This window comes from Pomacea canaliculata, linkage group LG1 (genome assembly GCF_003073045.1).
Source record: "Pomacea canaliculata isolate SZHN2017 linkage group LG1, ASM307304v1, whole genome shotgun sequence".
NCBI classification, from domain to species: Eukaryota; Metazoa; Mollusca; class Gastropoda; order Architaenioglossa; family Ampullariidae; genus Pomacea; species Pomacea canaliculata.
In genome coordinates this window covers 14,587,612-14,614,116 of record NC_037590.1, presented here as the reverse complement: position 1 = coordinate 14,614,116, position 26,505 = coordinate 14,587,612, and the positions used below count along the sequence as shown (strand labels likewise).

At 39.3% G+C, this 26,505-nt stretch overlaps 3 protein-coding genes across 5 annotated transcripts in view; all 3 read left to right on the top strand.

Annotated features, from left to right (window-relative positions):
• LOC112570126 (titin-like) overlaps nucleotides 1-26,505 on the top strand; it is a 149,833-nt gene that overhangs the window by 7,562 nt on the left and 115,766 nt on the right. The window contains 17 exon segments of the mRNA XM_025248372.1: nucleotides 235-345; nucleotides 608-691; nucleotides 1,545-1,757; nucleotides 3,380-3,618; nucleotides 3,832-3,975; nucleotides 4,515-4,596; nucleotides 4,878-5,058; nucleotides 5,315-5,501; nucleotides 5,667-6,048; nucleotides 6,623-6,710; nucleotides 8,457-8,586; nucleotides 8,894-9,030; nucleotides 9,309-9,474; nucleotides 9,617-9,763; nucleotides 10,274-10,465; nucleotides 11,065-11,261; nucleotides 11,790-11,919. Of these exon segments, the coding sequence (XP_025104157.1) occupies nucleotides 235-345; nucleotides 608-691; nucleotides 1,545-1,757; nucleotides 3,380-3,618; nucleotides 3,832-3,975; nucleotides 4,515-4,596; nucleotides 4,878-5,058; nucleotides 5,315-5,501; nucleotides 5,667-6,048; nucleotides 6,623-6,710; nucleotides 8,457-8,586; nucleotides 8,894-9,030; nucleotides 9,309-9,474; nucleotides 9,617-9,763; nucleotides 10,274-10,465; nucleotides 11,065-11,261; nucleotides 11,790-11,919 (2,810 nt within the window).
• LOC112570107 (myosin light chain kinase, smooth muscle-like) lies at nucleotides 11,972-16,503 on the top strand. The gene is made up of 7 exons (XM_025248348.1): nucleotides 11,972-12,851; nucleotides 13,993-14,113; nucleotides 14,283-14,500; nucleotides 14,683-14,854; nucleotides 15,109-15,326; nucleotides 15,506-15,759; nucleotides 16,123-16,503. Exons 3-7 carry the CDS (start codon nucleotides 14,320-14,322, stop codon nucleotides 16,366-16,368), a joined length of 1,071 nt encoding a protein of 356 aa, XP_025104133.1. The 5' UTR covers nucleotides 11,972-12,851; nucleotides 13,993-14,113; nucleotides 14,283-14,319; the 3' UTR covers nucleotides 16,369-16,503.
• On the top strand, nucleotides 17,798-26,222 carry LOC112570025 (titin homolog). 3 transcript variants are annotated; one of them, XM_025248223.1, is made up of 9 exons: nucleotides 17,798-17,975; nucleotides 18,417-18,634; nucleotides 18,878-19,306; nucleotides 19,526-22,263; nucleotides 22,569-22,881; nucleotides 23,110-24,374; nucleotides 24,510-24,644; nucleotides 25,050-25,184; nucleotides 25,455-26,222. In XM_025248223.1, the coding sequence occupies exons 1-9, from the start codon at nucleotides 17,947-17,949 to the stop codon at nucleotides 25,746-25,748; spliced, it is 5,556 nt and encodes a 1,851-aa protein (XP_025104008.1). In that variant the 5' UTR covers nucleotides 17,798-17,946; the 3' UTR covers nucleotides 25,749-26,222. The 3 variants fall into 3 exon arrangements, with proteins under 3 accessions (XP_025104008.1, XP_025104001.1, XP_025103993.1); XM_025248216.1 differs by having other exon boundaries at nucleotides 24,510-24,914; XM_025248208.1 differs by having other exon boundaries at nucleotides 24,510-25,184.

Genomic DNA, 26,505 nt, shown 5'->3' with positions numbered 1-26,505 from the left:
TCAACAAGCACTGTTTAGATGGGACTTAATAGCATGTTTAATAAGCAACATACACTTATTTATGTGTACATGTAAGCAAACATCTGTACATCGATCTTCTCATATTTAAAATAATTTCTTACATTTAATTTTTTTCGCCATAATTTCTAATCAGTAAACATTTTTGAGTTATTAAATGCAAAATAAGAGACCTGTTTTTTTCACAGCTGATAAGTTTCAAATGTTTTCAAATAGCAGACCAGTGGTACCAGCACAGGTACAACAACCTGAGCCACAGCCACCATTGCTCAAACCAGAACCTGTAACTACAACTTTACAGTTTCAGCCCAAAGAGAAAGAATACAGGTGGATACTAGATCACCATTTTGAGATGACCACAATTCACTTTTTTAAAAACTCTGCATTTAAAAATTCAGTTTTAAAGTCTGTAATGTTGTTGAAGTATGAATAATAAAGAAACTCAAAAGAGTACTTCTTGGCTAAATGTAGGAATTTGACATGCTGGAGCTAACCCTGAAATAAGTTGACATTTTATACCAGCAAGAATACTAGCAGCTGTTTTTTAATATAAAGCTGTAGAGTCAACTCTGAACAATTTTAATCCCAGGCATGTGGAGCCTCCTAAATCTAAACCAGAACCAGTCAAACATGTGGTGACATTTGCAGCACCTCCACCACCTTCTCCGCCCAGGTGAATAGATTGTGGAGTGTACCTGCATGTTTTTGAGAACCCCTGCTATGTTTATTTGAAAAAACATTTCCCATTTCAGATTTGCCTGCCTTATGTTCAGCTATTGCTGTCAGTGCATTTCACCACCAACACATTTGTTCAGGAGAATTTGCAAGCATGCATATACAAACACAATCTCTATTTCTACTCCCCCTCCTCTTCTTTTTCACTCAGTTTCAGGCAGCCACACACACAAATGTTTGGGCACAAGCCCACCAGCCACCCAACAGCATCCGTGTTAACTGGTTTCACATCTCTATTTTATCTGCTGTATGTTGTATATTGGCTGTAGGGTTTTGTTTGAAAAATCTTTGAAAACATTTGGGGGATTATTTTCTTTTTTTTTCATCTTTGTTTATTATTTTTGTCTCTCTTTGACATAGCTGGCTTTCTCTGGTCTGCATTGTCAAACTATTGTAAATTAGTTTTTTTACTTGCATGCTTTTCGCTTTCATTTTTCTAGCTTTACAATTTTAATAAAAGTGTTTTTGATATGAAGGTTTATTTCTCTGCATACGCTTTTACCACCATCATATTTTAATGAAATGATCTGTAAAATGTGTGAAATGCTAATATTTACTCCTAGGTTATTTAAAAAAGCTCTTTGAACTCAGTGTCAGATGCTAATACATATCTATTTGTATAATGTTTCTGTGTGAGAGTTTATGCACTAGATAGAGCAGTATATGGTAGCTTGCTTTTTGTCTTGAAAACTATCACCAGAAACCTTTCCTTGTCTTCTGTTGTTTAGACTTTTCTGTTATTTCTGTTTTTTTTGGGGGGTTATTTTACTAACCCAGTGTATATGTTTCAGTGCTCCTGTGGTCAAAGCTGCACCTTCACCCCTACCCCCTACAGCCCCTAAACCCACTCAGGTGGCACCCACACAGCCTAAAGCACCACGTGTTCGTGTGCGTAAACAAGCCTCACATGAGGCTAAAGTGCCTATAGTGCTGAAGCAGGAGCCCACACCATGGTGGCCTGAGCACATTGATGTCCCCATGGTGGTGGAAGAAGTTGAAAAGAGGTTTGTTGGCATGTGTACCCCTGGGTGGTCTGCCTGGTGCTGCCTAGTGTTCATGGCTTTGACAATCTGCAGTCCTGATCCTCATCTTGGTTCTCATAGTAGAACATTGTCAAGATGAAGCTGTTGTCTATGATGTTTACACATGCCAACCAGAATTCATTTCCAAGAGCATGCTGCTGTCCCTGTCCACATGATCTCACTTTCTGTATCGATTTATCTAGAACATACAGCTTGCCAAATACCTTTAACTCCAACAGTAAAACAACAGTTTACCACCCCTTTAGTGTTTTTTGCATCTGTTACAAATCTGGTGTCGGCTTCCTTTTTCATGACAGGATTTAGCATGCTTCTCAGCAATTTTGTCTTATGGAATGCTACTTTTAAGATTGTGGAGTTTCATAATTTCTTTGCTTGAGAATTTGAAATTTATTTCCATTGGGCTTTTGTTTGCATGCTACTTAATTCATATGTCATTAATGTAATATTGACTCAGGAACCCAACGCCTACATTTTATCTTCATTAGGATGTTTGATTCCCCCTCCCCCCTTCTGTGTCTCTCCCTTTATTGCACAAATTTGCATGCATGCATAAACACACAATAAATCGTCTTAAGCATTATTGTTTCAAGTTTTGACTAGCAGCAGATCTGGTACAGATTGTACTTGAAATTTGGGAAATTTGAAGGGACATAGCTGGCTCCATGACTGACTTGTGTTATTAGGTTTAGGAATGAGTGGTGTTACTGGTGTTATGTCTAACTGGTATGACATTGCTGGCTTCATGTCAGATTTGTGTTGCTGGTTCCACGTGGGTGACAGTATGGTGTTACTGATTCTGTCTGACTGATGTTGCTGGTCCTACATCTGGCTGCTGTGCTTTAATTAGTTTCTGACTTGACAAAGCTAGTATATTGGAAACATCTGTCTTGCCTATTTCATTGATTCTAGAACTGAAATGTCTATGGTGTGTTTTGGCTTTGTAATTTTTTTTTAAATGTGTGATTCTTCCCTTTCTTGTCCTCCACTTTTCCCCCCTTTGACTAATAGTATTGTTTAAAATGCTTTTTTCTTAGTTGCTTTGATGTACTTGTATCAAAGCTGGGCTTTGTATTATATTCAAGTAAAGGCAGACAATTGCTGAAATTTCTTGATTTAAAATATCACATTTTCTTGATAATCATGAGTCAAATCATGTTAACTATTATTAAACAGAAGGGTAAGGGAGTAGGTGCAAATGATTTGAGCTTCATTTCAGCAACATACTTCAAGACAGCTTCTCCAAAAGAGCTTTCAGCACTGGATCAAACTTGCAAATCTTGGGAACAGCTACATCATGAGCTTACACTTAATAACCATTTATTATTTCAAAACCAAATATGTGCATATTTTTTTATTCTTTTAAACTTAATGAGATTACTGTGATTGAAATGTTTCTAATTAGAACTTTAGTCTTCTAGTGTCTGTGACATTAGCATTTATATTGTTCTGCCGTTGCTTTTAAAAAAGTCATTTGTCAGGTAGAGCATAGGAAGAATTAATGCACTTTAGGTAATCACCACTCAGGAGGTTTTTCTTAAAATTAAGATTTACTTTATCAAAGTATATTAACTCTTTCGCTTCAGAGACAGTGAGGAATTTGAGAGTGCAGTGCGGGAATATATCCGACGAGAAGGCCAAGCACCACCACTTGAAGACTTGTATGACAAGACCAAAGGCAGACCACCCAAATTCAAGACTCAGATCAAAGATCTCCTAACTCTGAAAGAAAACGAGCCAGCACATTTTGAGTGCAAGCTTGTACCTATAGGTGATCCCACAATGAAAGTTGAGTGGTTTAAAGATGGAGAACCTTTGCATCATGGTAAGCTTGATGCAATTTTACTTGAGAAATTATGTACACAATTTATATCTCACAATTTATGAACACGTTTAGCTGTGTGTGTATGCACACGCACACACATGCACTTTCATTCCTTTCACTATATTCTGCACAAATTAAAATGTGACTAAAAGTTGTTTGTGTCTAAATGAAAGAAAATGTAAAATTGTAAGCTGCTTATTTGTGGCTTTTCAGGTACACGGTACAAGCCTGAGTATGACTTCGGCTTTGTCAGCCTTGGCATACAGTGGGTAAATCCTGAAGACTCAGGTGTTTACACTTGCCATGCCACCAACAACTATGGTGAAGACTCTACCTCTGCTACTATAAAGTGCAAAGGTGTGTTTGATATAAACACAATACAGAGATCTCAAGCATGAAGACATCTCTAAAGCACATAAATTTACATCAAAATGATAACAGTGTGCACAATGTTGAACAGATAGGGCAACTCAAACTAATGTTTCAGATTGCCATCATTGAGTTTAGTGTGAAGTATCACATGAAACTGTGCTTATTCAAAGTTAAAGATCAGGAATTGAAAAACAGTAAAAATAAAAATAGTTACAGAAGGAATACATGATTTTCATCATATTTAATGTCAGGGTGGGTGTGTAATTCAAAGTTTATGAACAATCATCACACCTTACTCGTGCTTGCTGGGGGATCGGACTGAACATTTATTTACACAGAAGCTTACAGACGCATAAAGTATGGTGACGATAATGGAGTGATGGTAAAATTTAACAAATTTTATAATGTCCAAGTATCATCTTATTTCGCCCCATTGCTAGGCCAATGACTTAGATGTTAAATCTTTGCCATCCTATCTTTACTTGTTGCTTGTGAATATTAAGTACACTTCCATGTGCTTGCAGCACTGCGTTCTATCATAATGGACACACAGCTTCCTGGGGAGGGTGCCACCCGCCTGCAGGAGATGGAGGAACACTGGCGCAGGTTGGTAAACTTTGGCTGATATGGATTCTGAGATAATTTATAACCATAACATCTTCCTATCAGATTGTGGTGTTATTGGCAAAAGAAATGCTGAATGCTTCTTACATTTCTTAATTATGCATATTTTATGATGAAATAGTTCCAAAGACTACTATAGTATGCATATATATATATAAGAGCACTCTATTAAAAGCACAACATATATGAAGACATATGTACACACCATATACAGATTTCTAGTGTAACTAAGTAATTAAGCTTTGTCTCTTTCCCGTGTATAGCCAAATGATTCTGGAAGAACGTTATTTAGAGGAACCACAAACACGATCACCACCATTGTTTGACCTGAAACCTGAACCAGTAGAAACTGGTGAAGGCGAGCCTGCCAAATTCCTGGTAAAGGTTGGAGGATTTCCTAGACCACGTGTCAGCTGGTGGATCAATGGCAGTCTTATTGTCAGTGTAAGAAATCTTTGTTCAGTCTAATTATCGAACATTAAATTATTTTCCTTGTTTATCATAAAACATTCCAACTTGGCTGCTTGTATTCATCATGTCATGAAGCTACCTAAGTTTGTGGCTAGGTATATTGATATAAACAACCTAACCTTCAAGACAATGAAGAGCAAATTGGTTTCACATTTTGTAGTCACTGAACAGCTTTACCTGAAACACCTTCTACCATCAACAGAGTGATAATGTTTGTGTCAATTTGCAGGGCACTCGCTTCAAGCTGACCTATGATGGCATGATGCATCACTTAGAAATACCTCGCGTGAGAGAGTATGACGCTGGACAAATCCGTGTTGTTGCCAAGAACTCAGAAGGCGAGGCAGAATGCAGCACTTCCCTTCAAGTCTTGCCCAGAGAAGACTGGCGTGCTCGTCTTCGACAGGCACCTAAAGGTACTATCCAGTGACCCACAAATTCTGCATGATGCATCAGTGAATATTTTCTTAAGAAGGACTACATGTTAATGATAATTATGCAAATGTGTATATATTAGTACATTTGCCAAGCTTAGTGTTGCAAATGTTAACAGTGGGCTTTTTTTTTTATATTTAACACAGGAGAATTAGAAATTGAACTGGAACGGCGCAGAAAAATAGAACTGCGTAGTGTTGAACTGGATAAAGCTTTTAAGAAACCCAAGGCAACAGAGTTTGAATTGCGCCAGTTGGAAAGAGCTGCAGAAACAAAGATTCGAGTTCAGAAGGATCAGGAAGTGATCACAACTGAACGTCAGTACATCAGTGTCCACTCACAGCTCCGCCACCTGGAACCCAGCATGCAGGCAGAGCCTGTATTTGTCAGACAGGTAACTGTGGAAACCATTCGCCCAGAAGAACCTAGCAAAGTATCAGAACAGCAGATTACACTTGAGCGTGGCCAGCCCCCAGTGTTCACTAAACCTCTGAGACCTGTCAGGGTGCCTGAGGGAAGTGGTGTCACGTAAGTATCTTAGAGTTGTTTTGTCTCATCAAAATAACATGAAGCAGTATATTGATTTATAATTTCATTTTCATTTTCATCCAACCTTTTTCAAATGCAGGCTTGCAGAAGTAATCTGTTTGGTGACCAATGGGCATGTTTGTTGCATATGTGCAGGAATTGGTTGTGCCAGTGAGCAAATTAAGGCTTTTCAGTATCTGTAATGTTGTATACACTATTTAATGGACAGCTGTAGAGGTTGGCAAGAAACTCCAATTCTACAAAATTTCTGAAACAACGATGAGTCATTGACTTGTGTGTGGTTCTAGGAATTTTGATACCTACCTCATTTGTGCCAAGCTAAGCACACGGGGAAGTGGTTGCTGCAGCCATTAGGTGGTACATATACTTCGATAATGGTGTGGAGCAGTAATGACTTGGATACCTCAGTCTATAAACTTTAAAGCAACACCAGCAGAGTTACTTAACCAGTATTTGATTCTTTTAATGGCTGGCACATTCTGCATTAAAAGATTTGCACATTATTATAATGTTTATTAGAACTAGAAAGCAGGCTTATACTGAATGGTTGCAGGCTTGAAGTGACCTACACTGGAATCCCACCACCCATTATATCCTGGTACAGAGACAGTTTTGAGATTCAACCATCACGAGACTTCCAGGTCAGTATTTTACAATGAGAGAGTTTTTTTTTTAACTTTAAGAAAAGTCTTTAGAAATGAACTTATTTTGAGAACTCACAAAAAAGCAAAATTTGCATTTGCTTGATTATTTTTTCTTTGTACTGTACCAGGAGATCACCCTTCAGCTACCTCAAATCCAGCAGTCTAAACCTGCTCCGGTCAAACGACCACAGAACAGTAGGATATGAAATCAGTTCAGCCCCCCCCCCACCCATCCCCGCATGTCATCCTAGTGAGCACTGAACTCCAGGTTTTTGCCTGCTTCACGCAGTTAAACGTGTGGCAGCTATCTTATTTCTGTGATCTCTTGGATATACCAGTGTAGCCTGTGAAGTATAGTGAAGGCTACATGCTAACATCTTTCGCAGTACTGACTGAACTGTCATGCCTGCCTTGTCGTCTCTTCCTTGTGGTTTGCCGCTCCTAGACCACTGGGACAAGATTGCAGGAAGGTGTTCAAAGGCACACCACTGCAGGAAAGTATACACATTGGCCTGTCTAATGCTGTTATCTTTAGAGCGGTGTAATGTAAGGCTAGATATCTACTCCGTCTCCGTTGGGACACTGAGTGACAATGCATGACATGACACCAATACCTTATTCTTTTAGTAAGATAGAAAGGCTGGATGGAAGTGCCCATGCAAGTATGTGTCTCCTGTGCCCTCTCTGTTGGCATCCTATCAGGTCAAGCGGGCGTTGTCTTTGGACTTTATTTTGGATTGTAGGGACCTATAATGATATTCTACATTGCTGGCCATTTGTGCCTGACACTGTAGATCGCATCCTCTCCAATTCTTGGAATGGCACTGGTTTCCAACCTTCCTGAGCTTGGCAACCTGGAGCCCCTCTAGGGCTCCTTCTAGTGACATGGAATACCTGTTGTTTCACGGTGATAGCCTTCCAACTTGAGTTCGTAGTTTTCATGCTATTGGTCAGGCCTGGTTTTAGGCAGTCATGAAGGCTGTTTGTGTAACGCTGTTCACAGCGACCTTTCTTGTGCTGCTAGAGCACATGAAATAGTGTGTATACCACTAGCTTAAGTGGTTAGAAGGGAAGACCTGAAAGTAGCATCAGGCGATAAGAAGGCATGTTATGACATTCCCCATGTTCTACCTGTGGGACCTGGCACCCCTTCTGACCTGGAAGAAGGATTGGCAATGGCTCAGCAGCATAGCATGGGGCAGGTGCAATGGCCTATTTGTCCGGCCCGAAAGCAGCTTTAACACAATTAAGGCGGCTTCACAGCCTACAGTCAGGCAGCTGGAATTTGGAGTGGGGGGTGTTAATTTGTTGTTTCACCTAGCATATCACTAAGTTTGCTGCCAGGGTGGGTTACCACTCCCTCCACCTGTTAGTCTCCACATAGTCATGTCATCTGGTACAGTACAAAGAAAAAATATCCTTTTTAGTGGTAAAATTTTTTTCTTCAAGTACTTACCAGATGACATGACAGCTAGTTCCCTCCCGCCTCCTCGCAGTGGGTTTCAGACTCAGTCCAGGTGAAAAACTGGAGTTGCTTAATTAGAACGAGGGAGGGGGCTGAACTTAATTTCAATGTCCTACTGTTCTGTGGTTATTTGACCGGAACAGGTTTGGACAGCTGGATTTGAGGTAGCTGGAGGATGATCTCCACATAGTCATGTCATCTGGTAAGTACTCAAAGAAATAAATTTTACCACTGAAAATGGTATCTTAAGATATTTTAAAGTTATTGTTGCTGGGCAGATTACAACTACAGAAAATAGCAGCACACTTCACATCCCAGAAGTGTTCTTGGAAGACTCTGGAGTTTTCTCCGTCAAAGCTTACAACAAATTTGGACAAGTTCAATGCAAAGCCAAGTTAACTGTTGTTGGTGAGTTGTTATCTTTTGATTTTGACAGCTTTTTCTATGTTGATTCCTGATATGATTGTCTCCAATACTGGTCATAGCTGAGGTGCAGTATTAAATGTGTTTCCTTCATATTATGAACTATTATAGGTCCTATATAGACTCTCATATTCACAGGAGTCACAGCTTTGTTTTATAACAAATTAAAATGCTACAGTTCTCAGCTTCTTTGTTTAATGCTGAAAGAAGTAATGAAATCTAATCAAATCAGCAACATTTAATTGTCTGCTACAGGCTGACAGGCATTGATTCTGTTTGTATTTAACTGCAGAAGCAGAAGAGCCACAGCGTGAAATATCGCCAGAATTCCGCAGCTTGATGCGGGACAGTGTGGTCACACAGGGTGAACCGGCAACCTTCGACTGTCAGGTAGCTGGAAACCCATCTCCTAAAGTTCATTGGCAGAAGGTGAGTAAATCTTTTGTCTTGTAGCTTTCAAAACCCTTTTATTTAATTTTTGTTTGTTTGTTTGGTTGGTTGGTTGATTTTATTCCCTTTGCATGTTTCTTTTGTAGAATATTATGTCTCGAAAAAAACATTGATTCATTTAATCACACTTTTATTTAGATGGCTCACATTTTTTTTTATATCTTGTTGTCTAGCTCACAGAAATAGTTGTAGTGTAAACTAAGTAGCCTTAAAGTATCATGTTCAAAATTTGACAATGATTTTTTGGTTTGGGATAGGATGGCCGTCCTCTTGGAGAAAGTCACAGGTGGAAATTCATAGATGAAGACGAGAATCATACTTTGGTCATTTATGAAGTTCGGCCAGAAGATGCTGGCCTGTATGCATGTGTGGCCATTAATAGTGTGGGGAAGTCCACCTGTACTGCCAGACTCACTATTGAAAGTAAGTTTCTTCATTTTTTAAATAATGTTCATATAAATTATACCAGATTGTAAATATTTATTATAGTGCAATAATACGATTTTTTTTCATGTAAGGTTTCTTAAGTTCATTCAGTGAACATCAGTTTTATTTGTTTGTTTAGTACCTATCCAGCCTCCAGAGCAGCTGGGACCTACTCCTCAGTTGGAATCAAAAATTGAAGCCCCATTTGTGATGGAAGAACCTCGGTCTGTGGAGGTGGAGGAAGGTGAACCTGTCAAATTCACCTGCAGAATTACAGGTCGTCCAGGTAAAATCTCAGTTGTGTTTATTGCTGGGATTGTTTGGATATTTTGGAGAAGGCCAGAGGAAATCCGTCAGGTGTATAAGAAATAGTATGTTGTTATTCTATGTTCCATTTACTGGGAGTTTGTAGAGTCTGTGTTTGCAAATAAGTGTTTGAGCATTCTGTTGCCTCTCTGCAGTAAGCTGCAGGTCAGGCCCTTTTTTTCTGAATCTCGGTCATTTAATATTTATATTTACATTTGAAACAATGACAGCTTGGGTTTTTTAATTCATTTGGTACTTTGGGGATAGATGGAACAGGTGTCAAAATTATTCACTTTAGGAATATTTACATATTGCCTTGTTTAAGTATCAGAGTACGTAACCTTTATACATAGGGATTTTATTTTTGGATAGATTCTAACAATACGTTAGATACATCAGCAGAGGTAAATTTAATTTCATTAGAGATTTGTCTGTTATTGTGATGTGAGAACTGCAACATCTAAGCATTGTATGATACTTATGTCAACAGCTCCAGTAGTAACCTGGTATCGCAACAATCAGCTGGTGAAACCATCTAAGTATTTCCAGATGTCATCTACCACAGAAGGTGTGCACATATTATCCATAATGGAGGCTTTTCCAGAAGATACTGGCACCTACAAATGTGTTGCTCGTAACAAGTCAGGGGAAGTGGCTTGCATCACTGTCCTTAAGGTCCATGGTATGTGACAGACACTATTTTTTACCTTTTTGAAATTTCTATGCTATGTTGTTTCCCATAGCTATAATATGCAGAATGTTTTAAAGTGAGCAGACATCTGTTCTTTACTAAGTTTTACACGTGTAGCTGCATGGTATACTTTGTATCTTAAAGGGTATTTTTATGTTTAATCAAGAAAAGACTAGGAATTGATACTTGCACATAGAGATGGCCAAGAAAAGTTATTTGCTCACACCAATAAATCTGCATGTTAATTTTATTTGAAACATTGTTCATCTTGATTGTTTATGGTCGTCAATGAAGTGACAACTCTTTTTGAGTTAATAGTCCACAACCTTAAACATTATTGATAAGACAGACGCTGGCATTACTTATTTCAGAATGTCAGCGCATCCTTTAATGTTTGACTGTTGAATATAAAAACAAAATCTTGGAAAACGGTGATTTGTGTGCATTTGAAATTCTGTTACTTGTAGGCTGCTTCATCTTTTATCAAAATACTGATAATATATATACAAGTATGATGGTGAGTATGACTGATGGTTGTGTGATTTTATAAAAGTTGTGTGGCTTTGAAATAATGTGTATTGTCTCAATAGGTCTGGAAAGTGAGCCAGAGCCCAGCCAGCCCATGGCAACTGCTCAGCCACCAAGTTTTATCAAGCCTGTAGCCAACACCATGGTACCCGAGGGAACACCAGCTCGTTTTGAAGCTGTTTTCTCAGGATACCCCACTCCTGACATTTCCTGGATCCGTAATGGCATCCAAACACTCCACAGCTCAAGAGAGTACAAGGTAACAGGATTTGTTTTGCTCACTTTCTGGAATGTAAAGTACAATTTCAAAATATGCACACACACACATATATATAGTTGTGAAGTTTGGTTAATTCTCAGGTGGATTTTTTTAATGATTTTTAAATGATTAGGTTTAGGTCATTTCTATACTCTGATAATCTGAGCAGATAAGCCTTTATGTTAATTTTATATAAGCATCTGTGAACAGAAAGAGCTCAGATCCATGATATCATGTTAAATTTCAAACTTATTTGAGCCACATTTTGCCATATTTTAGGCACATCTCTGAAGACTCGCATCTTGCAAACAAAAGGAAGTTATTTAGTCAGATTTCAGGAACTGGTATCTTGTAATGAATAAGAAATGTTCCTTTTTATTATATGCACAAGCTAGTATTGAAAAATTCTGTTGAATATTTAGTTTTTATAACTGTCCGTCGTGTTGTGAAGGACTTCACACATGAAAAGGATAAATTACTTGGTGTGGAAAGATGTGTTTTTTAAATAGCTTCTTATTCTTCTTCCAGATTGAGACGAAAGACAGTCTGACATCTCTGACTATCTTCAAGGCTATGCCTGAGGATACAGGACTCATTACCTGCCGAGCAAAGAACCAGGCTGGTACAGCTGAATGCTCTGCAGAACTTTATGTGCAGCGTAAGAATTTGATTATGGATATTCTTAGAGTTGTACTTAATTTTCTAGATTTTTCAGATGGCATATGTCTGGCTTCAGAGTCCCTTTCTTTTTTGACACTAAACTAGAGGAATGCTGCTGTTCAGGTAATGGATATTCACTGTATTGTGCAGTCTTCGTGGATGCAATGCCATGTCTTAAGTGTGTGGGTGGATGTAATCAGCAATCCATATTCACATTATGTCTTATTGCTACCCATCATCACCTTAATTATCTCACTAACTGTCTAACATAATACCTCATACACATTTATTACTGCATGCCTTTCGTCAATAGACAGAATCTTCTTGTTTGTCTTTTGTAACCAGATTGACCCATCATGTGTACTTTCGGTTGCCAGAGGCTTGACTTGAGTTTTCTTAGGAGCTTAACTACTGAAGTTTCTGCATGACCATGACCAAGTCTTTTACCCTTTTATCCTTGCACTTATAAATGACTGATGATAATTTTATTTCAGAATGCATAAAACACTATATTTCAGCAGTAATTAGAGCATGTATGCTAAGTATTGTTCATTAGCAACAGCAGGCGAATCAAGACATGGATACAGGCACCATTTGTAGCCTTCTGTGCAAGTTTTACCCTTGCATGTTGCTCCAATGTTTGGATCTGAAGTTTGTATGCCATCCTTCTCAGTCTTATGAACTAAACAGCCACCTGCCAGCTGGTGAGACATTAAATGCATGAACTTGTGAACAAACATGATGAGTCCTCATCAGTAGCCACTCCCAGTACTTGGAGGTGGTGCATGCAGTGTGATGTGCTTTGACTGACCAGGCATCCTGCTCATCAAATGTTCTGGTGCTTGCTGCCTGCATGACTTACCCTCAAACATCCATGGTCTGTTCTTCCCTTGACTGGCATCCCAGACCTTGAAGCATGGTGAACAGCATGTGAGTAGCTTGTGAGTAACCTTGCTTTTAGACTTTTCCTTTTTATTCTCGTCTTTACCTTTGTTCTTCGCTGTGCCTTTGTGGAGAAGTGATTGATAATTATTATTAAATAATGGCAACAGGTAATTGTGTGCAGAATAGTTAAAAGGAAACTAGCCTTTGATGTGAAAGTAAAATTTATTTAGAAGCTAAAAGGAGTTTTTTTTAGGTTTGATTTTTTTTTTCTTTTCAAGTGTACAAAAATATCAAAACATTTTTTTTACTCCAAAATGGAATATAGAGGACTATTTGAAATCCTTAGTACAGCGTTAAACTATTAGTTAATCTTCTGCACACCATAAATTCTTTTTGTCTGTTTGCATGCAATGCACATGTGCATACATGTATATGGTGGTGTGGGTTTTTACATTCAATACTTTATGATATTATGTTTTATATTTTACTGTTACTAAACTGACACTAATTTTTGGATTCTAAAGAGTACCAGTTACATTCAGAGTTTCTGTGTGTGTGTAGCATGCATGTATGCATGTGCATATATGTATGCATGATTATTTATATATGACTGAGAAGGAGGGAGAGAGAGAGTTATGGTGGAAGCAGAGAGAAAAGTTGTTGTTTTGTTAACATTGTTCAGCAACAACACCAGAATTAGGCATCAGGTACACATCTTGGCTCTTAACAAAACGGTATTTATAAGCAGTTGGAATATCAATCTTCATATTTTTCTTTTAAATTGTAGCTTTAACCCATCATTCATCCCTTTCCTTAGAAGCTGTACCTTCTTCTGTTACGGTAACTTATTTATAAACAAGAACCCAGTGTGCAATGCTTTTGCTTTTGTATCTTAAGATTCCTGAGCTTCACAGATATGCTCTTGATCTTTGAAAAGAAAACCCTTTCATCCAAGATTAGAAGTAGGAACAGTTTAACACAATCCTATCCATGACAGGGACCTGGAAAAGTTTTTAAGAATTAAATAACGGTTTGTCAATATGCACTTTAGTATAGCTTAATTAGTATACATTTTAGTAAAACATGCATTAAATTCATACTTGAATATTTTTTAAATATCAGGTCAGAAGTGGTAGACCAGTGATTATAGTCTGGATATCTGTATGCTGTCATTTTTGTGTTTTAGGCGATGAAGAGGTGCAGAAACTAACACAACAACTTCATGTGACAGTTGCACATCATGCTCCTCCAGAATTCTCCAGACCACTGCAGCCATATGTGGAGATAGAACCTGGTCAAACGGCCAGGTACAGCTACTGTTGTTTATATTTTTTGCTTTTTTTAAATGTAACATATTTATCAATCACTCTTTTTGTGACCTTTGACACCAAGTTAGAGTGTGCATGAAAAAACAAAAAAATAGTCAAAAAAAGAAGTATTTGAGGTGTATGAAAGTGACTTTTGCTTTATTTTCAGACTAGAGGCAGAAACTTCTGCTGAACCTGTGTCGAGAATGACATGGTATGTTAATGGCATAGAACTGAGGCCAACAGAAAGAACTCGCATTGTAAAGGAAGGTCGCACCATTGTGTTGATTATTATCAATGTGGCACCCCAGGACTCTGGAGAATACACATTGAAACTGGAGAATGAACGAGGGGAAGTAACCTGCAAGACCACACTGGTGATCAAGGGTGAGCTGTAGAAGCTATAATTCAAGGAAAATTTTCCTCTCATGTTGGCTCCAGAAGATTCACATTATTTCATAATATTTTCTCTGTGTTAAGGAAAATGAACAAAGTAAATTTGCCATCCTATGCAAGAAATACTATGATGGAAAAAGAATGGTAATTGCAGTATGATTTTCTGTTTTTAGGTCGACAAAAAGTAGTGGAGCTCCCAGATTTAGAAAAAACAGAGACATTGACTTTCACTCGCACTGTTACCACTGTACAGCGAGAGGAGCAAGTTGTCACTCAACTGGTCAAGCCAGTTGTTGTCACACCATTGGAACCAGAAATATACGTTCGAGAACGAGGCATTGCCAGGTTAGTTTAGCCTCATGCCTTTTCAAAATAATTGAGAGGCTTTACCATTTGACAGTAATTTTGAGATGGATTTTCTTTCAGAGTTGTTTTGTAAAATCTGTTAGTATCAGATGGTGAAATAAATAAATATGTATACTTTGTATTTTTAATATTTTTCAAACATTACCACACTGTCAGATCTGTGAAGTAAAAGTACTTGTAAGTATGAGAGTTTTTCTATGGCATTATTATAATAAAATGTTGAATTGTTTTAGATTGGAGTGCCAAATCGATTCCTATCCACCTCCACTGGTAACATGGTTTGTGAATGGAGTGGAAATTAAACCTTCACCCCATTACGAGATTATTTTTGAAGAGGGCAAGAGCACACTGCTTATCATTGAAGTTGGCCCTGAGGACACAGGGGAATACACTTGCCGAGCTGTGTCTGAACTTGGTGAAGCTATCAGCAGTACTACTCTCTATGTCCAAGGTAAATGATCACTCTTCAGTGTTTTTGTGAAGTTGACCTTTTACACTGGACAGTACTATAAAATATTATGCAGCTTCACGTCTATAAATATTTTGGAACAAACAGAAGGTTTTGAATCTATAAATTGGATAAAGATTTTTCTTTGAGTTGGTGTAGTTTTTCCACCTTTGTTTTAACAGAGCCTTTGAAGGAGGAGATGCCTACAATGCCAGCCCAGACCCTGGCGGTGGAACCCTCACCAATGATGGAAGGAATGGTGGCGCCACAGTTCTTGGAGCCATTACCCACGCTTCAAGCTATAGACGGCCAGGAGATAAAGATGAGCTGTCGTGTGGCAGGTGTCCCTATGCCTCGCATTTCTTTCTTCCATGATTCTAAGAACATAGATGAGGATGAGGAATTTGTCATCACCTATGACAAAGAGACTGGAGAGGTGAAAACATCTATTTTAGTATCCTTAAAAATTCACAAGGGTGGGGAGTTTTTTCATTTATTTTATAGCATTTGTCTTAAATCTTCAGTTTAATTTTTTTTTTTTAACAAGCAATGGGAAGGACATTTTAATATAAAAATATTGTGGATTATTTTCTTGCTGATGAAGGCATGCAGATGCATGCCAAAAATTCAAGTGAGCAGATATTTTTTATTGAGTGAAAAGGCTTAGTTTTCCTCCAAGCATGGTTTTCTTTATTCAGAAATAGAATTACAGAAAGGACTGACATATACTTTTAAAAAAAACACCACATCGTCTATACAGATGATATGTAAAGTAAGTGTTTGTTGGTGTGTGGTGCAGATAAGCCTCATCATTGTGGAAGTCTTCCCAGAGGACCAGGGCCAGTATATTTGTGTTGCTGAGAACCCTGCTGGTCAGGCCACTACTACTGCTTACTTAACTATAATTGAATCTGAAGAAACTACCATGGAACTTGAAGCTCAGCCTCAAGAGATAACTGCTTACAGCTGGAGAAGAAGTTGTCTTTACAGTTCAAATCCCAACAGCCGAAGAGCCCATGGAAACAGAAGAACAGAAGCTTGTTGAGGAAGAGACCATCTTTGTGTCAGAAGTTAGAGAGGAAGAGGTTGTTCCTTCAGTCATTGACAGACCCAAAGTGGAACCTCTTGTTAAAGAGGAGCTTCTGATTGAATCCCCTATCTTTGAATCTCCCATTCCTGAGTCTCTAACTGGGACTGAAAGCTCTGATGTTTATTACACTGCTCAGGAGGAAGTGGAGGAAGAGGTTACAGAAGTAGCCATTGCTGCTAAGGTTATTGACCGCCCAAAACTCGTACCCCTTGTGGCAGAACGAATCTCAGAGTCACCTGAACATGATGCATTAGAAGTTGAAGAAATTCCTGAGTCAGAAACCCCAACAGAAGAGGTTCAGGAAGAGCTTCTAGAGAAAGTTACAGCAGTTAGAGAGATCAAGTTGCCACAGACTTTAACAGAAGAGAAGCCAACAGAGCATCCCATGAAAGAGGAGCTTGTAGTTGAATCTCCTGTTTTACTGGAAACATCAGTGCAGGAACCAGTGGTACTGACAGAAGAGGTCACATTCACTATTACTGCTGGACAGGGTCCTGAAGAAGAGACTGAAATCAAGAGTGTGCCAATCTTTGAAGCTCCAGTTGAGGTAAGATTTTTGTTTACTATATTATTGATAAGAATATCCTTTTTCTGCTTTTTGTATACTTCCACTATTTAGTTTGTCACTTTGACTGATGAACATTCTGAAGAAATTTTAAGCAATCTTCACTTTGTACCAAATTAAAGTGGTAGTCAAATATTCTTTACAGGAGAAGCCTGTTTCTGAGACTGAGGTTTCAGAACCACCTGAAGCAGGGAAACACGATAAAGAAATTATAGAAGCTGTGATTGAAGTTATTCAAGAACAGCCTCAAATGCTGACTGTGATCACACAAGATGAAATTCCTCCAGAGTTTGTAGAGCTGCTTCAGCCTCAGATTGTCACAGAAGGTGAATCAGCTGTTATGTCCTGCAAAGTAGTGGGACTTCCATATCCTTCAGTAACCTGGTATAAAAACAGTATTCCTATTGAATCTGGGCCTGATGTGAAGATGTACTATGACAGTCATACTGGCCAGTGCACCTTGGAGATTTCAGAAGTCTTCACTGATGATGCAGGTGAAATAGTCTGCCGTGCAGTCAACCCTTTCGGTGAAGCGATGACTTCAGCCACTCTTCTTGTGCAAGGTAAATAAGCTAGCTACATGTATACATGTTTGTCTGTTCAACCCACCCATTTATCTATATTTCGGAAGTGGCTTCCTTGTTAATGTAGGGATCAGTGGAATCTACATTCATCATTTGTCTTCCTTCCCTCAAGTATTCTGGATACTTGTATCTAGGATCCATATACTTATTCTGTCATATACTTATTCTGTATTTGATATCGATTTCATATTTGGTCTACAGTTATGGAAGAGACTGTAACCACTCATGAAACAAGAACAACAGAGACAGTGACTACCATCACCATGACAACAGTGACCCAAATAACAGAGAATGAAGAGGTGCCTGAGGTGCGCCTAGTTGATGAGCAACATATTACTACCATAGGATGTGGCTCCAAACTTTACTCGTCCTCTGCTGCCCAGCATGGAAGTTACTGAAGGTGGAACAGTGAGGTCAGTGGATGTTTTGTATATTTGAGTGAAAGCATTTTGTGGGGTCTTTTGTCTTAAGGAGTCATTTAACAGTCACAGATGAAAGGGTTAATATTAGGGAAGAATACCATGTCGTCAACTCCAATGCAGTGGTGCTAGCCAGACCTCAGAAATTTTGGATTTCAGTTTAGGTGAAGCATATGAAGCCTCTTGTCCTATGTGTGTCCTGTTTGGTGGTGTTCGTAAAGATTATAGCATGAAATTTTATAATTGTTATTGCACAGGATTGTATTTGTGTATTAAAACTAAAAGCAGGCACTTATGATTACAATTTTGTAACATATCATTTCTTATAATATATGATGGGATATTAAATACCTGCAGACTATTGTTATTTAACTTCTTGCTGTTTGACAGGTGACTCTTATAGCCATGAACTTACAAATTGAGTTTACCTTTCAGACTGGAAGTTGATGTGGCTGCAGAACCAGAGGCACAAGTGTCATGGTTTGTGAATGAACTTGAGATTGTACCAAATCAGCGCACTAGGCTTCTAAGAGAGAGAAACACCTTTGTGCTCGTCATCATAGATGTCACACCTGAAGATTCAGGTGACTACATATGCCAGGCAGAAAACATTCATGGCAAGGTGACCTGCAAGACAACTCTCACAGTTCACCGTATGTATTTTTGTTTTGCTCTAATTCAGTATGTTGAGTAAAACTTTTTTTTATAAATGTTTAAATAATCATTGAGATAAATATACAAGTTGAAAATAAGTCATGTCTAAATAAAAGGAGAAACTGAGATTTGGGTGCTTATTTTATTTTTATTTAAGAATAGTTTAAACATTTTCTAATTTGGTGCACTAGTTATTATACTGTGTTTTGTGTAATCACTTCCATTTTCTGTTATGTTCGCAGCAATTCAGAGAACTGAAGTTGAAATCAGACGAGAAGACGTTGAAAAGGAACAAGAGATGAAGCCAGTTGAAGAATCACCAACAGAGGCTGTTACTTTGCAAAAACCAGAAGAAACTCCAACTCAGCTGCAAGTGGAGGAGCCTATTGCTCCATCATTCACTTTATTGCTTCAACCACAGGAAGTTGAAGATGGCCAGAGAGTTGTCATGACAGTTCACTTTATTGGCCGTCCTTCTCCTGCTATCACTTGGTACCAGAACGGAGTTGAAATCAAGCCCAATCCTGACTTTGAAATTTTTGTGGACAAGCAGAAAGGAGAAAGTACACTTATTATCCTTGAAGTTTTCCCCGAGGATGAGGGCGAGTACACTTGCATCGCTGTTAATGAGGTTGGAGAGTCAATCACTACCTGCAGACTCACTGTGATTAGTAAGTCTTACACCAACATCTGCTAATAACTTTTAAGAGCATAAGTTATTTTTTTCACATTACTGGGAGAGGTAGTGGAGAGGTTTAATGAAATATTTCTTCTTTGTCTTTCTGACTGTTTCAGACATTACTGCAATAGCTCATATCTTCCCTTACAAATTAAACCTAGCAATGGAAGCATCAAATCTACCATTGAATTCATTCGTTTTGTATTTTCAGCAACAGAAGAAGATGTGGACATTGAGTCTGATGAATTTCACAAAGAAACCATTGAAATCGACCTCTCTAAAGAACAACCACAAGCTGAAGCTACGAAAGAAAAGCAGGTTGTGGAGTACAGGATTTCTCCTGAAAAACCTGAGACTTTTGAAATTCAGATTGGTATGCCTGTTGCTAGAACTACTACCACAACTGTAGTTCAAGAGACAACCACCTACACTCAGGTATCTAGAGAAATATTTGGTGAAGATGTGACGGAAAGTCCAGGAACCCATAAAACTTCTGTTGTAGTACGAAAAGGAGAGGAGATTGGTCCTGTTGAACTGCGCTTGAGCATTCCGGTTCAACCTCAGGAAGAATTTGTTTCACAAGTCACAGAAGCCACTCGAGTTGTCACATCAGAGGTTCGGCAGATCCCTGTTGAAGAGAAGACAGCTTTAGAAAGACATACTGAAACAATAGAAATTGTGCAGGGAGTTCGGCCCGAAGAGGTGGAGATTCCCGTCACTACAACAGAACCTCAGCGTGTAGAATTCAGAAGAGAACTGAGTCGGGAATCAGCCCAACGAATTGAAGTGGAAATTCATGAGACATGGCTTCAAAGACAGCCACAGCCTCAAGAACTCTCCATACCCATTGGCAAGGTCACAAAGACTGAGTTTGATGTCGTGGATTCTGCAGCTGCTGAAACTCCAAGACCTTCTGAGGAAGTCCTTGAAGAGACTAGAAAGACCATTGTCAGGGAGCAGCAGGCCACTGAGATGGTTACTGAGCAGCCACAGCCTGGCGTTGACAAAGCTGAAGTAAAATTCTTCATGATGCCTGAGGAAACTTCTACTGATGTTGATGAGACAGAAGTTAAAGTTCCTGTAGAGGAGACTTTTATCACAATTGAGATGACAGCAGAAAAGTTTGAAGAAGTTCCGTCTGAGGTGCAGATGGAGACTGAGTTGATACCTGAGGAAAAGCCCGAAGAAAGAGAAGAAGAGTTGTTTGAGGAAACTGTTATCATTGAGACCAAAGCTACTGAAATTGAAACCATTAGAGAAGCCCCTGCTGAAGAAAGTAAAGTTGAAAGCATCATTGAAATCCAGATACCCCAAGTTACTGCTGAAGTCAAACAAGCAGAAATAGCAGCCCCCACAGAAGAGATCATTGTATCTGAGAGAGAGATAGTTGAAAAGTCAGGGATTGTTCCTTCAAAAGTCCAGTTAGAAGTAGAGATAATTCCTGAAGAAAAACCAGTTGATCAAGAAATTGTCGCCTCTGAAAAAGTTGCTACATTTGAAACTGATGCTTTTGAAGCAGAAGCGCCAGTCACTGTCCCATCTGAAGAATCTGAAGTTCAGGGTATTGCTGAAGAGCAAATGCTGGAGTCTGTAAGGGAAACAGAAATAGAAATAACTGTTCCTGCCGAAGAAATCATTGACAGTCAGCAGGAAGTTGCAGAGAAAGCTGAAGAAGTTCCATCTGAGGTGCTTTTTGAAGTGGAACTTGTGTCTGAAGAAAAGTCAGAAGAGAAGGAAGTTACTATTTTTGAAGAAACTGTAACTTTTGACACAGAGAGAATGAAAGCTGAGACTCATATAGTTGTGCCTGCAGAAGAAACAAAAGCAGAAGATGTAGCTGGCATGCAGATGGAAGAAGAAGTAATTGATGTTGCAGAAGCAGAAGCGAAAGCACCATCTGAAGAAATTATTGTTACTGAGAGAGAAGTAGTTGCAAAATCCCAAGAAGTTCCATCAGAAGTTCAGATGGACATTGAACTTGTCACAGAAGAAGAACCAGAGGAACAAGAAGCTGTTACTTTTGAGGAAACTATCACTGTTGAGATTCAGGAAACTCCAAAGGAGATGCAAATTGTAGTACCAGTGGAAGAATTTCAGGTTGAAGATGTCAAGGAAGTGCAGACTTTAGAATCTGTTACAGAGTTTACAGAAACTGAGGTAACTGCCCCTACAGAAGAGTTCATCATAACAGAAAGAGAAAAAGTAGAAAAACTGGGAGAAGTTCCTTCAGAGATTCAAGTGGAGATAGAATTTGTTCCTGAGGAGCAACCTGAAGTTCAGGAGACTTCTATCTTTGAAGAGACATTTATAATTGAATCACAGCCAGCTGAACTTGAAACTCAAGTGTCTGCTCCTGTGGAAGAAACTCAAGTTGAAGTTCGTGAAATGATTGAAGTTGAAACACCGGTTGTTGGATTTGTGGTCGAAAAACAGGTGATAGAAGTGGAAGAAGTTCACAAGGAAGAGGTGACATTAGAAGTTGAAATAAAGGAAGGGGAAGGTGTTGGACCTGAAATTACTTCAACAGAAGTAGAAAAAATTACAGTATCAGAAGTAACTGATGTGAAGGAAATCCACAAAGAAGAACTTGAGCTAGAGATCAAAGGCAAGGAAGGTCAGCTTGAAGAAGTTCAGTTTACAATCCAGATGGCACCTACAGAGGTCTCACAACTCACTATTAAAACAGAAGCCAAATCAGAACTAGAAATTTCTGTTTCTGAAGAAGCAGAGACTGAAAAAGAATCCTTTGTGTCAGAAATTGAAGTCTCAAAGAAAGAAATTGAGACTGAGGAGAGACACATTGAAGAACTGATGATCCAAATTGAGGGCAAAAGGCAGGAGTTGGAAGAGGTTAAGTTTACTCTGCAAACAGAGGAGAAAGAAATACCTACCGTGGAACAGCCAGAAGAGATGCCAGTAGCAGAGGTTGCAGTTCCATCTGTAGAACAGGTAAATCATTTTGTTGTAGCATTTATTACAATGTGAAGACTATAAGGCAATACCAATATAAGCTTTTCTTAGCATGCCTTAGTACAAGCAAATGTTACAGCTACCTAAGTTTTTGTTTGGTATGCTGCCCTTTGTTTATGAAAAAGTTGACAGCAAAGATTTTGGTGTTTGCATGTGAATGGTTTTGTGCTTATATAGATTTTGTTCATATTGAGATTGAATATTTTGTAAATGTCTTTTCTACGAGTTAAGGATTGAAGTGCCCATTGCTTCTGTAGTAAACCTTTTGTTAATTTTTTTTATAGGTTCTCCAGTTACCAGAGACAGAAGGCAAGGCACCAGAGTTCACATGGGGGCTCATGTCATTGAAAGTTATGGATGGAGAAGAGGTCAAGTTTCGTTGTGAGGTTACCGGCAGCCCAATGCCTGAAATTTCGTGGTTTCATGATGATAAACCCATTTCTGAGAATCAAGATTTTAGCCTGACATACGACATGGAGTCAGGAGCCTGCACATTGCTTATTGCTGAAGTCTTCCCTCAAGATGCTGGCGAATATCGTTGCATTGCTGTTAACATGCATGGGGAAGCTGTTACACGAGCTTACCTTGAAGTTGAATGTAAGCAAAAATAGCATATATCTTTATATATGTATTTATATTTTTTCATCATTATCAGTCTTGCTGTTTCCCCCTCTTCCTTAAGCCTTTTATCAATTTCTTTCTTCAAGAAAATATTGTATTTTTTATTCTTTATATTCAGAGTAAAGCATTGCTGTTTTGTACATTGAACATGTATTTTTAGTTAGAATTGAGTTCTCATTTTTGTTTTGTACTTTGTCTTTATAGCTTATGAGTACGTACCAGACAGTGAAGAAGCTTCTGAATCAATGATGTCTTCCATTGAACCATCTTCTCCCAAACCAACTCCTGCTGATTCAGACACTGAAGTTCCTAGTCCTTCTCGTGAATTTGTTGAGGAAATTCAGCGTCTCCAAGAACAAATTACTACTGAACTTACAGAGACTGAGACAGAGGAGGAAGCTCCTAAAGAGGAGACTGCACCAGAATATGTTGCTGCAGCAGAAGTTGAAAATGAACCTGAAACAGAAGAAGTAATTGTCATCAGTGATGTTCCTTCAGCAACAGCAGCAACTGCAGCATCTCAACCAGCTGAAGCTGTAGAACTGTCTGCTGGTGAAACCCAGTTCCAGACAGATGTTGTACATGAAACAGCTGAGTTTGCTCAAGTAATAGATGTTGAGACTCAGGACCAGGAAGCTGCAGTGTCCTCAGATGTTACAGAAGAACTTTCTGAGCATGGCTTGCAGCCAGAAGATGAGTACCAAACAGATCTGGTACTTGAGGCATCCCAACAACCTGAAATTTCAGATGTGCCTGTGGAAACTACAATGGCTGCAGGACAGGATGTCATCATTGATATTGCTGAACACACATGTACAACTGTTGAAGAATATAAAACAGATGTAGTTGAGGAATCTGTTGAGCAGCCCACTGTAAGTGATGCCATCACAGGAATTAGTGAAGAAGCTGAAACGTCAGAAATTGTTGGTGAGCTCATGACAACAGTTCCAGAGATTTCTTCACAATACCAAACAGAACAACCATTAGAGTACAAAACTGAAACTCTGGAGGAAGTTACAGAACAGCCTGAAATAACAGGTGTTACAGAAGAAGTCCAAGAAGAGGCTGCACCAACAGAAGTGTCAGTTGAGCTTGTTGGTGTTGAAGAAGAGCAGCCAATTGAATACAAAATTGAAGCTGTAGAAGAGGTGACAGAACAGCCCGAAATCACAGGCGTTACAGAAGAAATTACCGAAGAGGCTGCACCAACAGAAGTGTCTGTTGAACTTGTTGGTGTTGAAGAAGAGCAGCCATCAGAATACAAAACAGAAGCTGTAGAAGAGGTCACTGAACAGCCCGAAATCACAGGCGTTACAGAAGAAGTCCCAGAAGAGGCTGCACCAACAGAAGTGTCTGTTGAACTTGTTGGTGTTGAAGAAGAGCGGCCAACTGAATTCAAAATTGAAGCTGAGGAAGAGGTGACTGAACAGCCTGAAATAACAAGTGTTACAGAAGCAGTTCCAGAAGAGGCTGCACCAACAGAAGTGTCTGTTGAGCTTGTTGGTGTTGAAGAAGAGCAGCCATCAGAATACAAAACAGAAGCTGTAGAAGAGGTGACAGAACAGCCCGAAATCACAGGCGTTACAGAAGAAATTACTGAAGAGGCTGCACCAACAGAAGTGTCAGTTGAACTTGTTGGTGTTGAAGAAGAGCAGCCATTAGAATACAAAACAGAAGCTGTAGAAGAGGTGACTGAACAGCCCGAAATCACAGGCGTTACAGAAGAAATTACCGAAGAAGCTGCACCGACAGAAGTGTCTGTTGAACTTGTTGGTGTTGAAGAAGAGCAGCCATCAGAATACAAAACAGAAGCTGTAGAAGAGGTCACTGAACAGCCTGAAATCACAGGCGTTACAGAAGAAATTACTGAAGAGGCTGCACCAACAGAAGTGTCTGTTGAGCTTGTTGGTGTTGAAGAAGAGCAGCCATCAGAATACAAAACAGAAGCTGTAGAAGAGGTGACTGAACAGCCTGAAATCACAGGTGTAACTGAAGAAATTACCGAAGAGGCTGCACCGACAGAAGTGTCTGTTGAACTTGTTGGTGTTGAAGAAGAGCAGCCATTGGAGTACAAAACAGAAGCTGTAGAAGAGGTCACTGAACAGCCTGAAATAACAAGTGTTACAGAAGAAGTCCCAGAAGAGGCTGCACCAACAGAAGTGTCTGTTGAACTTGTTGGTGTTGAAGAAGAGCAGCCATCAGAATACAAAACAGAAGCTGTAGAAGAGGTGACTGAACAGCCCGAAATCACAGGCGTTACAGAAGAAATTACCGAAGAGGCTGCACATACAGAAGTGTCTGTTGAACTTGTTGGTGTTGAAGAAGAGCAGCCATCAGAATACAAAACAGAAGCTGTAGAAGAGGTCACTGAACAGCCTGAAATCACAGGCGTTACAGAAGAAATTACTGAAGAGGCTGCACCAACAGAAGTGTCTGTTGAGCTTGTTGGTGTTGAAGAAGAGCAGCCATCAGAATACAAAACAGAAGCTGTAGAAGAGGTCACTGAACAGCCTGAAATAACAAGTGTTACAGAAGAAGTCCCAGAAGAGGCTGCACCAACAGAAGTGTCAGTTGAACTTGTTGGTGTTGAAGAAGAGCAGCCATCAGAATACAAAACAGAAGCTGTAGAAGAGGTGACAGAACAGCCTGAAATCACAGGCGTTACAGAAGAAATTACCGAAGAGGCTGCACCAACAGAAGTGTCAGTTGAACTTGTTGGTGTTGAAGAAGAGCAGCCATCAGAATACAAAACAGAAGCTGTAGAAGAGGTGACAGAACAGCCTGAAATCACAGGTTACAGAAGAAATTACCGAAGAGGCTGCACCAACAGAAGTGTCTGTTGAACTTGTTGGTGTTGAAGAAGAGCAGCCATCAGAATACAAAACAGAAGCTGTAGAAGAGGTGACTGAACAGCCCGAAATCACAGGCGTTACAGAAGAAATTACCGAAGAGGCTGCACAACAGAAGTGTCTGTTGAACTTGTTGGTGTTGAAGAAGAGCAGCCATCAGAATACAAAACAGAAGCTGTAGAAGAGGTGACTGAACAGCCCGAAATCACAGGCGTTACAGAAGAAATTACCGAAGAGGCTGCACCAACAGAAGTGTCTGTTGAACTTGTTGGTGTTGAAGAAGAGCAGCCATCAGAATACAAAACAGAAGCTGTAGAAGAGGTGACTGAACAGCCCGAAATCACAGGCGTTACAGAAGAAATTACCGAAGAGGCTGCACCAACAGAAGTGTCTGTTGAACTTGTTGGTGTTGAAGAAGAGCAGCCATCAGAATACAAAACAGAAGCTGTAGAAGAGGTGACTGAACAGCCGAAATCACAGGCGTTACAGAAGAAATTACGAAGAGGCTGCACCAACAGAAGTGTCTGTTGAACTTGTTGGTGTTGAAGAAGAGCAGCCATCAGAATACAAAACAGAAGCTGTAGAAGAGGTCACTGAACAGCCTGAAATCACAGGCGTTACAGAAGAAATTACTGAAGAGGCTGCACCAACAGAAGTGTCAGTTGAACTTGTTGGTGTTGAAGAAGAGCAGCCATCAGAATACAAAACAGAAGCTGTAGAAGAGGTGACTGAACAGCCCGAAATCACAGGC

Coding starts and splice junctions, on each gene's coding strand:
- LOC112570025 (XM_025248208.1), top strand. CDS start 17,947: ATGGAAGTTACTGAAGGTGGAACAGTGAG. Junction 19,307..19,525: donor CTGCAGACTCACTGTGATTA/GTAAGTCTTACA, acceptor TTGTATTTTCAG/CAACAGAAGAAGATGTGGAC. Junction 25,185..25,454: donor CAGAAGAAATTACCGAAGAG/GCTGCACATACA, acceptor GTCCCAGAAGAG/GCTGCACCAACAGAAGTGTC.
- LOC112570107 (XM_025248348.1), top strand. CDS start 14,320: ATGACATGGTATGTTAATGGCATAGAACTGAGGCCAACAGAAAGAACT. Junction 14,855..15,108: donor CGAGAACGAGGCATTGCCAG/GTTAGTTTAGCC, acceptor GAATTGTTTTAG/ATTGGAGTGCCAAATCGATT. Junction 15,327..15,505: donor TACTACTCTCTATGTCCAAG/GTAAATGATCAC, acceptor TTGTTTTAACAG/AGCCTTTGAAGGAGGAGATG.